This window comes from Pimephales promelas, chromosome 23 (genome assembly GCF_988280905.1).
Source record: "Pimephales promelas chromosome 23, fPimPro1.hap1.1, whole genome shotgun sequence".
Classification (NCBI taxonomy): Eukaryota; Metazoa; Chordata; class Actinopteri; order Cypriniformes; family Leuciscidae; genus Pimephales; species Pimephales promelas.
In genome coordinates, this window is record NC_142791.1 from 13,618,722 (window position 1) to 13,636,416 (window position 17,695).

General features: G+C 37.4%; 1 protein-coding gene and 1 long non-coding RNA gene across 2 annotated transcripts in view; one reads left to right on the plus strand and one right to left on the minus strand.

Moving 5' to 3' along the window:
* Positions 1-13,359, plus strand: part of ugcg (UDP-glucose ceramide glucosyltransferase) — a 26,169-nt gene extending 12,810 nt beyond the window's left edge. Inside the window, exons 3-9 of the mRNA XM_039676382.2 lie at positions 4,038-4,140; positions 5,416-5,517; positions 5,763-5,875; positions 6,405-6,583; positions 7,036-7,122; positions 8,602-8,788; positions 9,528-13,359. Of these exons, the coding sequence (XP_039532316.1) occupies positions 4,038-4,140; positions 5,416-5,517; positions 5,763-5,875; positions 6,405-6,583; positions 7,036-7,122; positions 8,602-8,788; positions 9,528-9,698 (942 nt within the window). The 3' untranslated portion in view covers positions 9,699-13,359. The remainder of the gene's footprint in view (positions 1-4,037; positions 4,141-5,415; positions 5,518-5,762; positions 5,876-6,404; positions 6,584-7,035; positions 7,123-8,601; positions 8,789-9,527) is intronic.
* The window catches only part of LOC120482263 (uncharacterized), a 25,108-nt gene continuing 15,539 nt past the window's right edge, over positions 8,127-17,695 (minus strand). Inside the window, exon 3 of the long non-coding RNA XR_005623434.2 lies at positions 8,127-8,231. This is a non-coding gene — a long non-coding RNA (uncharacterized LOC120482263). The remainder of the gene's footprint in view (positions 8,232-17,695) is intronic.

The following is a 17,695-nucleotide window of genomic DNA, read 5'->3' on the forward strand; positions in this document are numbered from 1 at the left end:
TTTATTTTATTATTAAAGCTACACTGTGTGATTTTTACCCCCATCTAGCAGTGAAAAGGTATATGACCATCCAGCGAATATTAGTTTCTCTTCCTCTCAATTCCGATTTCGTTTTAACTGCTACGGTGGCCAATGTAGTCCAAGATTAACATGGCTTCCAGTTCCACCTCGTCCATGAGTGTTAACTCAAACGCGAAAGGTGAAGCTTGAATTAACGGGTATGTCCCTCTTTGGCTAACGTACTTTCAAGATGGAGGGGCAACATGGCGACCGACATTAGAACCCCTTACCCGTATGTATTTTCAATGGCATATTATACACTCATGAGAATACTTTATTACTTGAACGAAGTAAATATACATTAATGAGCACATATATTTTTGAAAGAACTAAGTGTTTTTAGTTAAGAATAAACTAAAAGAGTTACACAGTGTAGCTTTAAGGTAAAAAAGTGAAAGATCTCTTTAAAAGTAGTGAACACGTGTCAACAAATGATTTGGTAACAACATTTAAATGTAATGTCTTTGAAATGAATTACCCTTTCCTTCATGGTTAAGTATACCACATGCCATTTTAATTTAAACCTTGGATTAGAGCCAGACCGATATATCGGCCGGCCGATATTAAGCATTTTCCAAAATATCGGTATCGGCAGTTATAATGGCCGATAAATTAGTATTTAAAAAATAAAATAAAAACGGATGAAACACGCTTCAATCATCTCTCTTTGGCCTGTTATATTGAAAATGTATGTTTTACAATTTGCAGTATGATGTTATCCGTTGCTAAATTATGGCTCATCATAGACTAGCTAACCACAAAGCTAGCTAATGTCACTATCATCAGTGGAAGACCGCTAACGTTAACATTAATGAGCTTGGAAACCACATTGAACTTTTTCTGCCTAAATAAAGTAATGATTACTGTATTTCTAACTAGCATATCTCTAGTTACAGTCCCTGCATTGTAAAATGTAAGTTATACTAGCGAGGAGTGAACATTTAGACGTAGAGAAAAAGTATCAAACGTATCTTCTGCAGAAAAGTTAGCTTTTCTTTTACACGTGTGTGAAATCCAACAATATTTAATAAAAACAAACATTATCAGCCGATATATCGGAATATCGGATTTTACCAGGATTAAAACCAGTGCAAATGCATTTTTAGTTTCACTTGTGACACAAATGTGATGAGATTTAAGATGATGACACATGTGTTGTGCGCTTGGATTTCCCCTTGTTTTCCATGACCCATCTCTCTGACGCTAGTATTCTTCTTGGTGTCATCTGTTCTATAGTTTCGCAAGCTGTTGTTTAGTCTGACAAGCTCCCTCATTCAGCCAGAACAGACTGGGTCAGCTGATGCCGCCACAGTTCATCAGATTTCCTCGCACTGCATCTAAGTTGGAGGGGCTGCTCCCAGAGGGGTCTATAAATGATTGAGTAAAAGCCTCCCACTCTTTCAGTTCAGCGCTCGAGAGGTTACTGTCGTATATCCACATCTCTGGACGCACAGAAAAGTCCCTTTGTCTTTCTGCTTCGTGTCCGGTGCCGTAGCCATGGCAACAGGGTCGCCATGGAGGGTTGCGAGGGGGACTGGTGTCTCTTGTCAGAGCGCAGGCCTGCTCTTTCTCACTTCGGCCCTGGTGCGACTCCAAGCATCAAACAGACTCTCCTGAAAGCCTTTGTTACTTGGCCTGCCATGCTCTCTTTACTGGTGCATTCAATAGAGTGCTGGAAGTTCAGTGTTTTCTGCTCAGACACAGAGAGCAAGATCAGTAGAAGAACGAGTGGCTGTTTCAGAACAAGACTCGGGGTTACTTTGAAATGTATGAGTGTTTGTAGGGGACAGATTCGAGTCTTTCACACTTTTATATTATTGGCAGATACTGTTTGCACTCGTGTTTATTGCTATTTTGGGCGTATCATTATTCTGTTAATGGTGAGCGCAGGGGAGAGAGGGGTAAGCTGTGCCGTAGAGTTGCACGATTTGGGATTGGGATTTTGATTCACGAAATTGAGAATCACATTTTTTTTTTTCTAATCCTTCTCCAATAATTCTGAGTACTAGACAAGTAAATGAAATAGCATGTAATTCACTAGAGGTTCTGACAAAATGTTAGTTGCTGCAGTCTATTTGGACCTGAATTAATTAATTCAATGACAGACACTTCACTTGTTTCATTACTGGATGAATCAGCATTTTTTTTTAAAGAATCTCTTGATTGAATTGTTTCAATGATAAGATAAATACATTTTATGTCGCTTGTCGTATGATATAAGTGTAAATGCACGTTTCAAGGTAATTTTTTTACACAAGTTTTATAAAAGTTGCTCCATATGACGTTTTTATGACAACCTGAACTTCAATTTATCATATATATATATTTTTAGAGACTTTTATCGACAGACAATCACTACACTGCACCAACGGATTTTTATTTGGTGGACAAAAGTTTTTAAAAATGTGCGTGTATGTATACACTACCGGTCAAAAGTTTTAGATCAGTAAGCGTTTTTATGTTTTTAAATGAAGTCTCTTCTGCTCACCAAGGCTGCTTTATTTGACGAAAAAAAAAAAAGACAAACAGTAATATTGTGAAATATTATGACAATTTAAAATGACTGTTTTCTATTTTAATATATTTTAAAATGTATTTTGAAAGCTGAATTTTCAACGACATTACTGTTGCTTATTACACATCAGTTTCCAGTGTCGCATGATCCTTCAGAAATCATTCTGATATGCTGATTTTATGCTCAAAAAACAAATTATTATTTTCAATGTTGGAAACAGTCTTTTGAATGGTAGTGATTAATGTTACAAAAGCTTTCCATTTCAGATCAATTCTGTTCTTTTGAACTTTCTATTAATCAAAGAATTCTGAAATAAAAATGTAAAAAACTGTTTTCAACATGGATAATAATCATTAATGTTTCTTGAGCATCATATTATAATAATTTCTGTAGGATCATGTGACACTGAAGAGCTTTGATCACAGGAATAAATTACACTTCACTATATATTCACATAGAAAACTGTTTTAAATTGTAATAATATTTCACAATTACTTTTTTTATCAAATAATTGCAGCCTTGGTGAGCAGAAGAGATTTCTTTTAAAAACATAAAAAAAAAATCTTACCGATGTTATATATAGATATAGATATAGATATAGATAGATAAATGTAAATAAATGCCAAACCATTTAAGGATTTCCTTTTAAGAAAATAATGGTTTTAATGAGTCCTTTTTTTATATAATATCAGGATGGTGGCATCACCCTGACATTTTTGATTTAATGCCCCAAAAAATATCAGAATGGATTAATTTAGAAATTAAAAGCATATTCCTCATACAAAAGGTGCAATCAAGTTATTGCTTTTGAAATTGGAAGCATCTGTAACATCACAATATTAAAATTATTTTATTTTGATGCATATTATTTGCATTTACTTACATTCTGTTTTTGACAAAACTAAGTGTACCTCTCATGTAAAAAAAAAATGTCTGACATTCAAAACAAAAACTGTATTTAGCCACATAATCATCACCAAAATGGCTTGAAACGTATCATACATTTAGTGGCAGTTAAATACTGTTAAGATGACACTGACGTCAGTGTATTAATTCACAAAGAAGTTGATCAGTAAGCTGAACCTATTTAACCTGAAATCACAACAGGGCTCTGGATCTTCATGCATGATTTTCCTAAAAGAAAAAGTGCTAACTGAGGTGCTAATTCAATCTAGGTGAAAATAGTCACTCTGATGATCATGAGATGGTTCTTTGCTGTTCTTTTGAACTTTTCTATTCATCAAAATATGAAGCAGCACAACCGTTTTCAACATTGATAATAATAATACGTTTTATACTAAGTGCATTTTTAATCTTTTACACAATTATAAACCAATATAGTGCTTGTGCTTTAGTGTTGGGAATTTGATAGTGCCTTAAAACCACCAGCGTGTCTGAACTGTGCGATCTCTTTGACAAATGGACTGACTTGCTCAAAATTGTCTCTCTTTTTTCCCCACAGTATGAGATTCTGCTCTGTGTCCAAGACCATGACGATCCAGCCATCGATGTTTGTAAAAAGCTTCTGGGCAAATATCCGAATGTTGATGCCAGGCTATTTATAGGTGAGTTTTTGATTAATAAACTCTTATTCTGTCGAATGAAGCCAGTAATGGAGACGCATCAGGCAGTTTGATGCTGAGGTACATCACGTCCCTCACGGGTCGGCTTGGCTGTCAGTTTTGTTCAGGCGTGCGCAGGGAAAAGGCAGTGTCTCTGAGGAGTGTCTCCAGAGGAGCGAAGGCCACCCGCGTGTACACCGCAACTCAGCTGTGTATATGCAAATGCAGCTCTTGGAATGGATATTGATTCTTGCTCATTAGGAACAGCTGGTGCCTCTCCGGGGTGCTGTTATACGCCCCGCTGCCTCCAGCCAGTCAGGGGAGCTGGGCTGTCCCGGAGATGGCATCCGCTGCTTTGCACTAACCTGAAGCCATGTTAGAAAACATGTAATGTCTGCCAGGTTGTGTTGGTTTAAACATCTCCAAGTTGTTTACCAAACCAGCCAATCAGATGGCAGAGAAGCGTGCGGTGTGAAGTGCATTAGTGCTCTCAGAGGCCTCGCCGGCAAACGACTTTCAGGTGTTCGACCCTCAAAAGAACATCTTCATTCGAACTTATTGGGTCTGTTTTATTGATGGACATTAGGTCTGTTGTGGTTTATTACGTAATTGCTTGATCATGTTTATTTAAGCAAATTTCTTCTTCTTTTATTATTATTTTTATTAATATTGTCTTTAAATATAACTAATCATTTTGCAATTTGGTTTCCAGTCATAGATTTTAATTGAGTATATCGTAATTAAATTCGAACAGTATGAACATAACTCACTCCATAATTCACTAATTAAAAACATTTCGCTGGTTGAAATAAATGTAAAGATTAGCTGAAAAAACAAAACAAAAAAAATAGAAATGTTGTATAAATATACTATAAGTATAAACATTCATATATATATATATATATATATATATATATATATATATATATATATACATTAAAATGAAATCTGAAAATATAAAAATAAAGTTATAAATACTAAAACACCACTGAAATGAGTTACGATCTCTATGGCAGAATTATTCAGGAATAATCCTGTTTTTTTTTATTACTATAATAGAATTTTAAGATGGACTGTGAAGCTTAAGTGGTCCAAAAAATATTTTTAAATATATTTCTTAATCTAGAATATTATCGTTCATGCCATTCTACCATGAAAACGTATCTTAAAAAAGAAAAAGAAACTTTAAAAGATGTATTTATTTTAAAATTGCCACCTCCAAATTTGGTCATTTATAGCCATAACGGAGGTCATTATTATCTCTTTATCTTCTTTTAGGAGGAAAGAAAGTTGGCATCAATCCGAAAATAAATAACCTCATGCCAGCTTATGAAGGGGCAAGGTATGAACTCGTCTGGATCTGTGACAGTGGCATTCGAGGTAAGTTTGCCCACCCCATGATCTAAGATTATTCCGATTATTAAAAAACTAAACCTCTTCAAAGTGTTTCAGTGAATAATAGTACATTAACCGACTTTTGTAAAGTTGTCTTTAAGGGTGAAAATTGTACAAAAAAAACAATTCTTTACTATTACTTAGAGCAATAATGGTGAAAAATGAGCATGTTTTGAAGAGGTACACCCTTGAAATGCTGTCAGTGCTGATCATGAACTGATATTCCACAGTGAAGCCAGACACTCTCACTGATATGGCTAATCAGATGACGGAGAAGGTGGGACTGGTTCACGGCCTTCCTTATGTGGCAGACAGACAAGGATTTGCCGCCACATTGGAGCAGGTCAGAAGCCTTCACAACTGACCTTCCAAATTTTTTGTCAGAACGGTGTTGAAGACCTTTGTCTTGCCTTGGTTTTATTAGACTGCTTGTGAGCCGACATCATTGCTTATTGTATGTGTGTGGATGGGCTGTGTTCTGTCATGTCACACAGTAATAAAACTGCTGAGTTGTGGCTGTGTTGCTAGTAGAGACACCAAACTTGAAATGGGACACCGACCGTATGGTGGAGCAGCTCCTCTTTGCCTCTGGACTTTAAAGCTCTTTTGACAAATTAATGCAATATTTAAATTCATTATTGCTTTATTTATGAAGCTCAAAAGTAAATTCTACTTGCTAAATATCTCTGTCGATTATCGCTTAAAAAACAGGCTTGAAGTCAATATTTGAACAGGTTAAATTGGCAGCCCTACAGATAAATAATTGCCCTATGTGATTACATACGTAATGCGATTTCTTAGTGCATCAAATCTTTAGAGATTAATTATGTGGATTATAAAATGTTAAACTTGTCCCATGTGAAATCCTACAGGTTTATTTTGGAACGTCACATCCTCGTTCCTACATCTCAGCCAATGTAACGGGGATCAAGTGCGTCACCGGGATGTCGTGTCTCATGAGGAAGGACGTCCTGGACCAGGCCGGCGGGCTGATTGCGTTCGCTCAGTACATCGCTGAAGATTACTTCATGGCCAAGGCCATCGCAGACAGGTTAGCCGGACTGTTTAAACATCAGTACAGTGCTAATGGCGTACTATATCATATTCTGTCGGGCTTACGGGCTATAATATTTGTTTTATATATCCCTGAATAAAAAAATGTAATAAATAAATAAAAAATCTAATTAACTCACCCTCGTGCAGTACCAAAACATTGACTTTTTTTTCTTCCATGATACACAAAAGATGTTTAGCAGAATGTTCACGCTGCTCTTTCCCATACAATGAAAGTGAATGGGGTTGAGGCTGTCAAACATCATTAATGTATGATAAAACATCCATACAAAATATATACCAAATCTTATGGGTGTGGAACAACATGAGGGCGAGTAAATGATGACAGAATGTTTAGCTTTGAACTACATCTCTCATACTGTCTTTTTATCAGTCTCAGCAAAATTGCCCTTTATTTGCTCGTTCACTGACATGTTGTTTCTCTTTCAGAGGATGGAAGTTTTCCATGGCAACGCAGGTAGCCATGCAGAATTCTGGCTCATACTCCATCGCACAATTCCAGTCTCGCATGATCAGGTACGGCGGCAGTTGTTCAATCAGCTTTTTATGTTCGGTAGTGAAACCAATCTGTTTGCCTGATGGGACCACCTCCAGAGTAGTGATGACACTGGGTTATTTTTGATGTTGTTTGCACTTTTCTGATAGAGTTGCAGATGGATCCCTGCCTATTTATATCGCAGCATTGTTAGGATCAGGGCTTGACATCTTTTCTGCTCACCAGCCACTGTGACTAGTGGTTTTCCATAGTTACCAGCCACTCAGCATTTTCACTGGCCACAGTATGGCAAACTGCCATATAGATCTTTTTCTAATATCTCATAATGTGGCAGTAGGTTTATTAGGCTGCTGTCACTTTAAGACCTGATGCATAGATCCATTATACTGTTACACATTTAGCTTTCTTTCTCAACTGTTTGTTTACATTCACTTAAAACATAAATAACTGTGTTTATGTAAGTACTCACCAAGTACTCACACAAGTACTCACCATTTTGACATTATTTAGTGTGTATTTAACTGTTTAAGCACAATAAGCAGCAAAAAAAACAACAAAATTTGGTACTGAGAGGAGGCTTTATGTGCCGCATGCCCAAATTCAAGCAAGAACATGGAGCTGGTATCGTATCTAATCTGCGGGAAATGAGTATGGGAAGTATTTCAGTAACGAAAAAGACCAAAGTAAAAAATCTATATAGGGCTTTTCACCCAGGTTGTCGTTGTTCTAAACGCCGCTTTTAACCCCAGTTTAAGGAACGTTTCACACTTTTTACCCAGGATTTTGAAAGCCTATGTTTGCAATGTTAACCCCGCATTGCTGTGCCAAACTTGTGTAGTGTGAAACCATGTGGTGTTAGAAACTAGACGCTTGGCAACAGACAACCAATCACGTCGAAATTTGCGTGCTTTTGTACATGTCTTGGAAACACTGCACATAAAAATAAACTGTACATTTAGTGTTTGAGAGGAAGAACGTCAAATGCAGACAATTTGAGTAAATAAGAGACTGTTTCATTCTTACCTTTTTTTAGTCGGAAGTTGATAGTGCAGTCGGCAATACGAGGATGAGCTTGAGCTTTTATGTAAACATGTCTTTTGCAGCGTCTATCCAATCAATGACACTGACCCTGCAAATAAGAACATTATAAACCCAGGGTTTAGGAATGTACAGTATGAAACATCAGCTTATTAATTGTTAATCTCGGTTAAATTATGAGCAGTGTGAAACTTGAAGCAAGATAACTCAGGACTCATTTTACCAGGGGTTTATAATTAACTATTTCAAGTCAAAAAGCCCTCATGTTATAGAATTCAGCCCATCTATTGGCTAGTAGGAGTGACTGCATTACACTCCACTGCTGAAATCCAATGGCGAGTGTTGATGTCAAGCCCTGGTTACGATCATATCTTGAATATTTTGATGATATTTTTTTTTTTTATATGCTATCCAGTATCATTTCTTCATATAAACATTTCATTGTTATCCACTCTTTATAGATGGGCCAAGCTCAGAATCAACATGCTGCCAGGCACCATCATTGAGCCAATCTCAGAGTGCTTTGTGGCGAGCCTTATCATCGGCTGGGCCGCGCACCATGTGTTCCGCTGGGACATCATGGTGTTTTTCCTGTGCCATTGTCTGGCCTGGTTCATTTCTGATTACATCCAGCTCAGAGGAGTACAGGTAAGACACTAAGTTTGGAAGAAAAAAAAAACAAAGCACAACAAATCTGCATTTCAGCTCTGGCTCTACAGTATTGTGGTATAAAACAACCATTTTTGATGATCCTATCAATTCCAAATGGATAAAGTCAAGTCTAAGGCTCAAATCCCATTCAAATCCCCTTGTTTAACCTAGCTTTTCAAGGGCCGTTGACATATCGTGTCTTGCGCACTCAAGTTCGTTATTTCAAATGTAGGCGCGCGCTAATAATTGAAGCGACGCGCTCATTTTTTCCAGGCGCAGCGAGATAATGCCTCAAGCACACCGCAGTTCATGTGACAAGAACCAACCATCAGCTTCACCCTTTAAATCTTGCAGAAAATGTTGTAAGTGTATCGAATTATATCGAATCGTATCGTTGGATGAATATCGTGATTTATATCACATTGTGAGCTGAATATCGTGTATCGTATCATGAGATTAGTGTATCGCTACAGCCCTAATCAAGTCCTGGCCATTTTTTTTTCTTGGTTCAAATCCAATCGCTAACCTCATTCCACTCAGAAATGTCACATTACTGAGGAAACATTGGTTGTTTCTTCATTGGGTTTTTTCTCGAGTTTCCTGGGAGAGTTTATAAGCAGACATGGTTTTCATTTTTAACAAGCAAAATCACAAGTTGTTCCTCAGCCATTTTATATTGATTTGCCGAAATTGTCAGTCCTTTTTGTAATTGTCTTTCTACTCTCTTTCCTCAAAGGGCGGCCCTCCATCCTTCTCTAAGCTGGACTATGCAGTGGCCTGGTTCATCAGGGAGTCTATGACCATTCAGATTTTCTTGTCCGCTCTTTGGGACCCCACCATCAGCTGGAGGGCGGGACGCTACCGATTGCGTTGCGGAGGTACAGCAGAGGAAATCTTGGATGTTTAAACGGCACCGTGTGCCAAGGACTATGCACTGGTGTAAACAAGGAAACAGAACTGCGAGAAGACGTGGGCGCAGATGGACAAATGAACTGAAACTTGTTTTGTTTTTTTTTTGTTCTAGGTTTTATTCCAACTCCTGATAGTTTTTATCCTGTGACTTTAGCAAGCTTGAATAGATTATTTATGTCCTTGGTGCTGTTTTGTTTTTCCTGTGAGGTTCCTTGACAATTTGAGACCTCATTCTAGATGAGCCAAATGTTATGAAGGGGTGAAGAAGAGAAAATTTACGAGGAAACGATGTCTGGTGGCACTTAAGGAGACATCAGAACCCTGATGAAATCACATCTAAATTCAACTTTTTTTTTTCTAAGGTCCTTGCAGCTTGTTTAGTGGTGGTTGAACAACTCTGTATATTGAGACATATCCGTTTTATCATGTGTTCGGATGAACGGTATGGTTTTTAAACGTTATATCGGCACAGAAGTGGGGTAGAGAATGACTGAAGCCTTTTAAAATGGCACTAGCGCATGAATGGATCACTTGCTTATCACAGTGTTGCTCCCAACATACAGCACTCTTGCCATATTTTATACATTTTTGGATGCTCAAAACGGATCCACTCAGGTCCATTTTATGTTTACTGGACAGAGCAATATCTTCTGTAGAGGTTATACATAGGAAATTGTGGCAGAGGTTCGTATACTGTCGAACTATCCTGAAACAACGCAACGCTTGTACAGTCTTTGCAGCCACCCTGCAGTATTCAAACAAGAGGTATAAAGGCCTAGTTTGAGCCCGAGTTATCTTCAACATGATATCAGCCGATTTAATTGCATATCTTGTGAAATTTCGTGCCATTTGAAGAGCAAACGTTTTAAACGTTATAAATTGTTGGTTTCTTAAAAGCCGACACCATGTTTTTTCTTCAAGGACTTTATCTTCCTGTGCTTCTTTCTCTGCACTATTTGCTCTCGTACCACAATCAGGGTTTGCTAAAACATTTCCTCCCGTGCCGCAGCCGCTGTTTGTTTGAGAAGCTCTGTCAGTATTTTCCTGCAAATGTTTGACTGGATATAAATGCTCAGATTTACCTCTAAACTGTCCGAACATTTCATCCAACGCCATTTCAGCTAATTAAACCAAATTCTGTTGTCACTAAGAATTTGAGAAGTTCAAGTTAATATATACACTGTTTGTTTGTTTTTTGAGTTATTGTGCAAAATTATTGGCAAACATCTGCATTTACGCTCTGAGACATTTCAAAACATTGCAGTCGCACAGTGTGCCTTTTGGCTTTTTTAATTCCCCCAACAACGTAAACCCCCTTATCTTCGAAAAGTCAAACACTATTCACGAAACAATTGACATTCTTCTCCGCCTTTTTCCTTGTATCTTCGAGGAACTGCTTGTGTGTTTCGTACTGTCAGCACTTTGTTGTTAAACCGCTCTTTCTGCATTTCCCTCATTTCTTAACCGTCTTGCCCGCCTTCATGTGCTGCTGTGTGTTCATGATTCCTGGCGCTGTAAGTGACATACCCATGCTAGCATTGGCAGTATTGTTTAATAGGTGATCTACTCATTTACCTGGACAGTTCGACCCTTTCTTGTTATTATAAAACCATAATATGTGATTCAGGAAGGCCATGCGTCTTCATTGTCCATCAGCTGCCATTTAGGAAGTGATTAACACTTTTTCAGCCCAATGCCAAACCTTCCATTGATTGAGTTTATGGTATTGGTTTATTATTTCTAATTTGAATGCATTTGAGTTTGTTCTACTGAACACTTGGGCTGACTAATGGAAATATATATAGTTAAACTTGTGTTTTGTGCATGAGGCCACAAAATGAATGCCATTTGTTCGTAACATTGCAGTTAAAGTATTAACAGTAAGCAATAACCTTATACATTATAAACTGTTATACTGTATTCAGGCTGTGAAACAAAAGCAAGCTTCCAAACCCATTTCTTTGTCCACTTGTGGAATAATAAACATTTCAGATTTTGTTGACCGTTTCACATGAATTGTTCCTCATACAAACAATGGGCATCAATTATGAAACACGAACGAAATTGTTTAAAAGGCATTCTTAAATTGTTACATGGAATTCATTTGTTAAAGCATTCTTGTAAAAATTGTTGCGTTAAATTGAATAATTTGCAAAACCATTCTTCCGTAAATTGGAATTGGTTTTTAACAAATTATTCACTTGAAGGTGATAATTTATATGAGCGGTTTTATGAATTATTTCCAATTTAAGCAAGAACGGTTTTACGGACTATTCCATGAATTGAATAATTTTGCAAAAAAAAATTCTTGCGTAATTAGATTGAAATAGTAGTTAAAACCATTTTTGCATAAATTAAATTCAGTGCTACAATTTAACGCTTTTAGGAAAGGTTTTTACATAGGAATGGTTTTATGATTAACAAAAATGAATAAGGCCCAATGTGTTGTTGTTCGGCAGCATTGGTAAAATTGAATGTACGTTTGCATAAACATGTGACTTAACATGTTTCTTTTTTTTTTTCTACAGTACCACTTGAAATTCCACTGTAGAAACCATAACATTTTGTTTAGGGAAGGGGAAATCCAGCTTTTTTCTGCAACTATCCAACTTCTGCTCTTACTTTCAACCATATCTGCTGGCTCTTATTTTATATATGTGAAATATTGTGTCAAAAAAGTAACTTGTAAATTCACCTCATTTATGAAAAGTCTACAATGCACTGTAAATTTCCTGTTTAGACTTTTCCCTGGCTGTGAGAGAATGCTGTGTTTGCGGAAATATGCTGTTTATGGCCTTTTTTGATATGTCAATTCTGAAAGGATTGTATTATCGTTAAGTTCTGTGGGGAACTGGACTTTTTTTTTTCTCCATAAGTGTACAGTTGTATGTTTGTTGGATTAACATGTTTTGTAGAAGACTGGTGACCCGTATGGTGCCATGTGGACATGAGAAAATGTGTGTGTGTTCTGCACTTGTCAACCTGAGTACCAGCAGCTGTTTACTCGCAACTACAGTCTAAAGAAGTGTGGCAGTCTACATGAACTGTATTGGGTTGGAATTACTGGATCTGAAACAATATGGCTATGTTTGGGGACTTTCTGGGCTGCCTTTTGAAACAGACAATGTGTGACTCATCCTGTGGTATGATTGAAACTACTACATTTCACTCATGATCAGTCTTTACTACAGCCCTGGACTCAAGGTTGAACAAAACGACCAAGCAAAACTACTGCTACATGTCTACCATCCACGGTCAATCAGAGAGCAAAAAAAAAAAAAAGTCTAGTTGTGATCCACCGCTTTTATTTTACGTGCTGTAAGTTGACAAAAGAGCAAAGGAAAAAGCTTTTAACTTTTTTTTTAAAAGAGTATGTACAGTTTATTTATGAAGTTTGGTTGATAACCATTACATACACTGCTTCTTGAGGCTTAATTTATCATCAAGTTGTACATTTATGTTTTTCCCTATGAGCTTGTTCATTTTTTTTCTGGCAGTGTAAAGGTATGGCTGGACAGACTTCAGTTTTTGAATATTTTGTGTGTTTTTTTTCGTAGATGTCGTGTGCTGTACTCTTGATGCTGAATGCGTAATCCACAGCTGGAAACTGTGTCATTACAGATAAATTAAAGCTTTATCAAGCAATATAAAAAGTGCATGTTTCCTCCATTTTTTTTTCCTGAATCTCTTCTGTGTTATCCTCATTTTTACCTTAGAGTTGTTTTCCAGACAGCAACATGGTGTTGGCCCAGATCTGGCCCACATCTGGACGGTGGGGAATCCACATGTACCAGATGTGGGCCAGAACTGGGCCGACACCATGTTGCTGTCTGTGTTACCAGACACACGTTTTATTATTCATCATCAGCTGGAAAAACTTTGAACGTAATTCAAATGGTATTGTTTTGCTGTGCCGTTATCATTCTAGCTGTGGTGGGAACTCTGCTATTTTTTTATATTGAGAACGATTTTTAGAACTTGTTGAACGGGCTTTTAGCTTCATTATAAAAACAATAGGTCTTTTCAAGCAGATGCAATTAGTTCCTTACCCTCTTTCTGACTTCCTGTGTGTTTGAGTTTGTGAGCCACCATTCATGCACCATATCACATGTTTAAAACTGTCAAATGCAATATCACTCACAGGATCTGGGCATGACCCTACTTGGTATATCATTTGAAGCTAGAAGACATTTTATAGACACTGCTTTCTAAAATTCCTGACCTTAAAAATTAGGCATTTAGTGTTTAAATTTCATGCAATTAGATGCACTCTAAAAAATGCTGGGTTGTTTTAACCCAATTTTGGGTCAAATATGGACAAACCCAGCCATTGGGTTAAATTTTTAAATTACAATTTTTAACCCAATGTTTCAGTTTGTCCATATTTGTCCCAAAATTGGGTTAAAACAACCCAGCATTTTTTAGAGTGTAGAAGGAGGGACCCGAGACCAGAAAATCAGAGATTTTAGGATTGATTAAGCAGCCAGTTAGCAATTTGCTAAAACCCACTCAGAACAGCTTAGCAATGATAACATTAGGGGTGTAACAATACACTCATGCCATGATTTGGTTCGATGAACGATTCTCTCATGATACTTTGAACAAAGCCAAAGTAGTTAAAATGGTGTTTTCTTAAAGCTACACTGTGTAACTCTTTTAGTTTATTCTTAACTGAAAACACTTGGTTATTTCAAAAATATATGTTCTCATTAATGTATATTTACTTCGTTCAAGTAATAAAGTATTCTCATGAGTGTATAATATGCCATTGAAAATACATACGGGTAAGGGGTTCTAATGTCGGTCGCCATGTTGCCCCTCCATCTAGAAAGTACATTAGCCAAAGAGGGATATACCCGTTAATTCAAGCTTCGCCATTCGCGTTTACGTTTGAGTTAACACTCATGGACGAGGTGGAACTGGAAGCCATGTTAATCTTGGACTACATTGGCCACCGTAGGAGTTAAAATGAATATTTTATGTAACAAATATATTTGTTATATGAAGGGTGGACTTGGTTCTTCTCCACCATGGTGACACCATCATAGAAGCGGTACTTCACTTTGGCAAAATGGACTTTCAATACCACTTGGCTGCCTATATAGTAGAAAGGCAAAAAAATAATAATAATAATTTAAGTCAGTGCCACCTGATTACAGAAAATAGAAAAAGCTGGAAAACTTCACCCATAATGCACTGGGCATATTGCCATCCAAGACACTCCCACTAGTCTGCTATGGAGACACTTACCAGAGTCAAATACTTTAGTAGGAAATACTCTAAGCAAACTTTTAGTCATAATGGTGTCGACTTGTATTGTTCCCCGACGGTCTGATTTTGGTTTCCAATGAAGGATCCAGCGCATTTAAGGCAGCGGCTAGCAGCAAAGAAGCATAAATGTCGAGACAACACCACAATGGGAAGAACAGCATTTGAACGGTAGAGTATGTATCAAAATTTCATGACATTTCTGTCAGAAGGTGATCTGTTCAGCATTATTATTTTTTTGTTTCATTTGTAGTAAAATCATGGTTAATTTTCATAAGGGATTTTAACAGGGATAGTTCGCCAAAACTGCAACATGTTTTTTGAGAATACACTGAAAGTCAGTGTTTTAAACCCTACTGACTCGCATTGCATGAACAAAACAGTTCTTCAAAATGTCTTACTTTGTGTTCAACAGAAGAACCCAGATAGCAAATGACACCAGGCCCAGTTGTAGCCCACATCTCCCACAACCCACATACCGCATGGAATGATCCTGTGTGAACACATCCCGACTGTGGCTGGCACCCGGGCCTCATCTGGGACAACTATGGCACATATGGCTCAGTTCTGGCAGCGGCAAAGGTCAAATATGGGCCACATATACAGCAAGCCACAACTCACACTAAAACCGGCTCTATGTGTGTGGGCCAGATACGGCCCATGTGATCTTTGCTGAACTGAGCCATATGTTCCTGGATAGTTTGCCCGGATATGTATACCATCTAAGAAAGGTTCAACAGGTTTGGAATGTACATTGGTGTGTTTTAGTAGATAATTCTTGGAATTTGGTTGGTATTTTCAATGACATCATTTCCAGTTGATCCCATCAGTTTTTGATTCTAGTCAGCTTTTCAGACCAATAGTTTCAGTGCGTATCTTTGTAAATAATGCCATTACAGCAGGCATGACAGTGCGCTGCGGATCAGAGCTCTGTGTTTGCTGAGCTGTGTGATTCACTCCAGATTATGTGCACTTACTGTACTACTCTCGCTCAGCACTACTCTAACTCTATCATTACCAACCATCTGGTCTCCCAGTCCTGTCTCAGTGTGTTTTACTGACCCAAAAGCACAAATATGCCCGCACACTGAGGCCAGAGCTGTGTTTATGTAGTTCATGTCCTACTGTTGTGTCTCTTTGTGTTATCTGCTGTATTATCTGGTTTGTGTTCTTGCCTGCAGGAGGCCTGTCAGTGCTTATCTCAGCTCTCTGGACAGCAGCCCATTATTAGGGGAACAGGGCATGGATGGGGATCTGGCGCCACAAGAAGAAAATGCCATCTTGCTGAAAAGCTCAATGCTATTCCCTGTAGGCATTGCTAACACAATTTTAATATGTAAGGCTCCATTGTCCGTAGAGAGAGTTTTCTCTATTCAAATTATGCAAATGGTTGCATTATACTGTATATGGCTTTGTACTACAGCTGTAAAGATTTAAAAAGAAATGAAGGTCTGTAGAGAGTTAATATTATTTTACATTGAAGTGTAATCAGTTGCATTAGGGGTTTTGAAAAATTCCATATGTAAATATGAATAGTAATATATGAACACTAATAAAGCCCCAAGCAAGCAGATACAATTCACAAATGAGTCCAATAAAATACTGGGTGGTCTAGAGAGAATGAGTTGTTTATCATTTATTTTTAGTAAAATTATTGGCCTGGAAGTACTACAGTAAATGGTGAACTAATAAGCAACCCAAACAGCAACATAGTGTCGGCCCAGATCTGGCCCACACCTGGTACGTGTGAAACCAATGGGCCGGTGTTCTGCCGATTTTTGCTGCCTTGTCGAAAAATGCTACCGTAGCTTGAATTGATCACAGAATGCCGATTAAAGTCGTATGAAATACAATTATAATACAATTCTAAGTTATGAGTAGCTACTGTATACTGTAGACTACTGTTTTTATTTTTAAAACGTTGTGAAAAGTCAAAATTATCATAAAATATTCATCTTTGACTTGTCAAAGTACACCTTTCCTCATAGTAACTGAAACTTTCAGTTATTCCTTTTCAGCTGGCTGACCGTACAAATATTCATATGATAGTAAGCATTTTTTAAAGGGAAATTATACATTATAACAGGAAAATGTACCTTTTGTAAAAAAAAAAAAAAAACTGTGAGTCTGCACATGCGCAAAACCGGTAATAGCAAATCTCGACGGGTAGCATGAATTGTCAGAACAACGGACCTGGGCCGAAGCTATGTTGGAACTCTTTTATTGTTATGAGACAGACACAGTCTCCTTAATCATTTAGTCAGTGTCCAAATTAAACATTAAAAAAAGACAATCTGTGTTTTGAATCTATTATTGAAACCTCAATCAAGTCAAGTCAAGTCACATTTATTTATATAGCGCTTTTCACAATACAGATTGTATCAAAGCAGCTTCACACTGATAACATGAAAGTAGCACAACACAAGATCAACAACATCGCTAAACACTAAATAATCCCAATCACAAAAAGAAAAAGTAAAAGTTGGAACACCACGGCTCCAAAATAGAAAATGTATTTATATTGCACGTCCTTGCCAAATGTCACGTTTCAAACCATGTTGTTCTTCGTCAGACAAAGAAATCTATAAGATTGTTAAGTTGCTAAGGCATTGTCAGTGGTTGTTACCCCATTGGTAGGGTGTTGTGGGAGGTTGCCAAGGTGTTGGTGGGCATAGTTGTTTTAAAAGGTAGATACAGCATTACTAGGGTATTGTGGGTGATTAA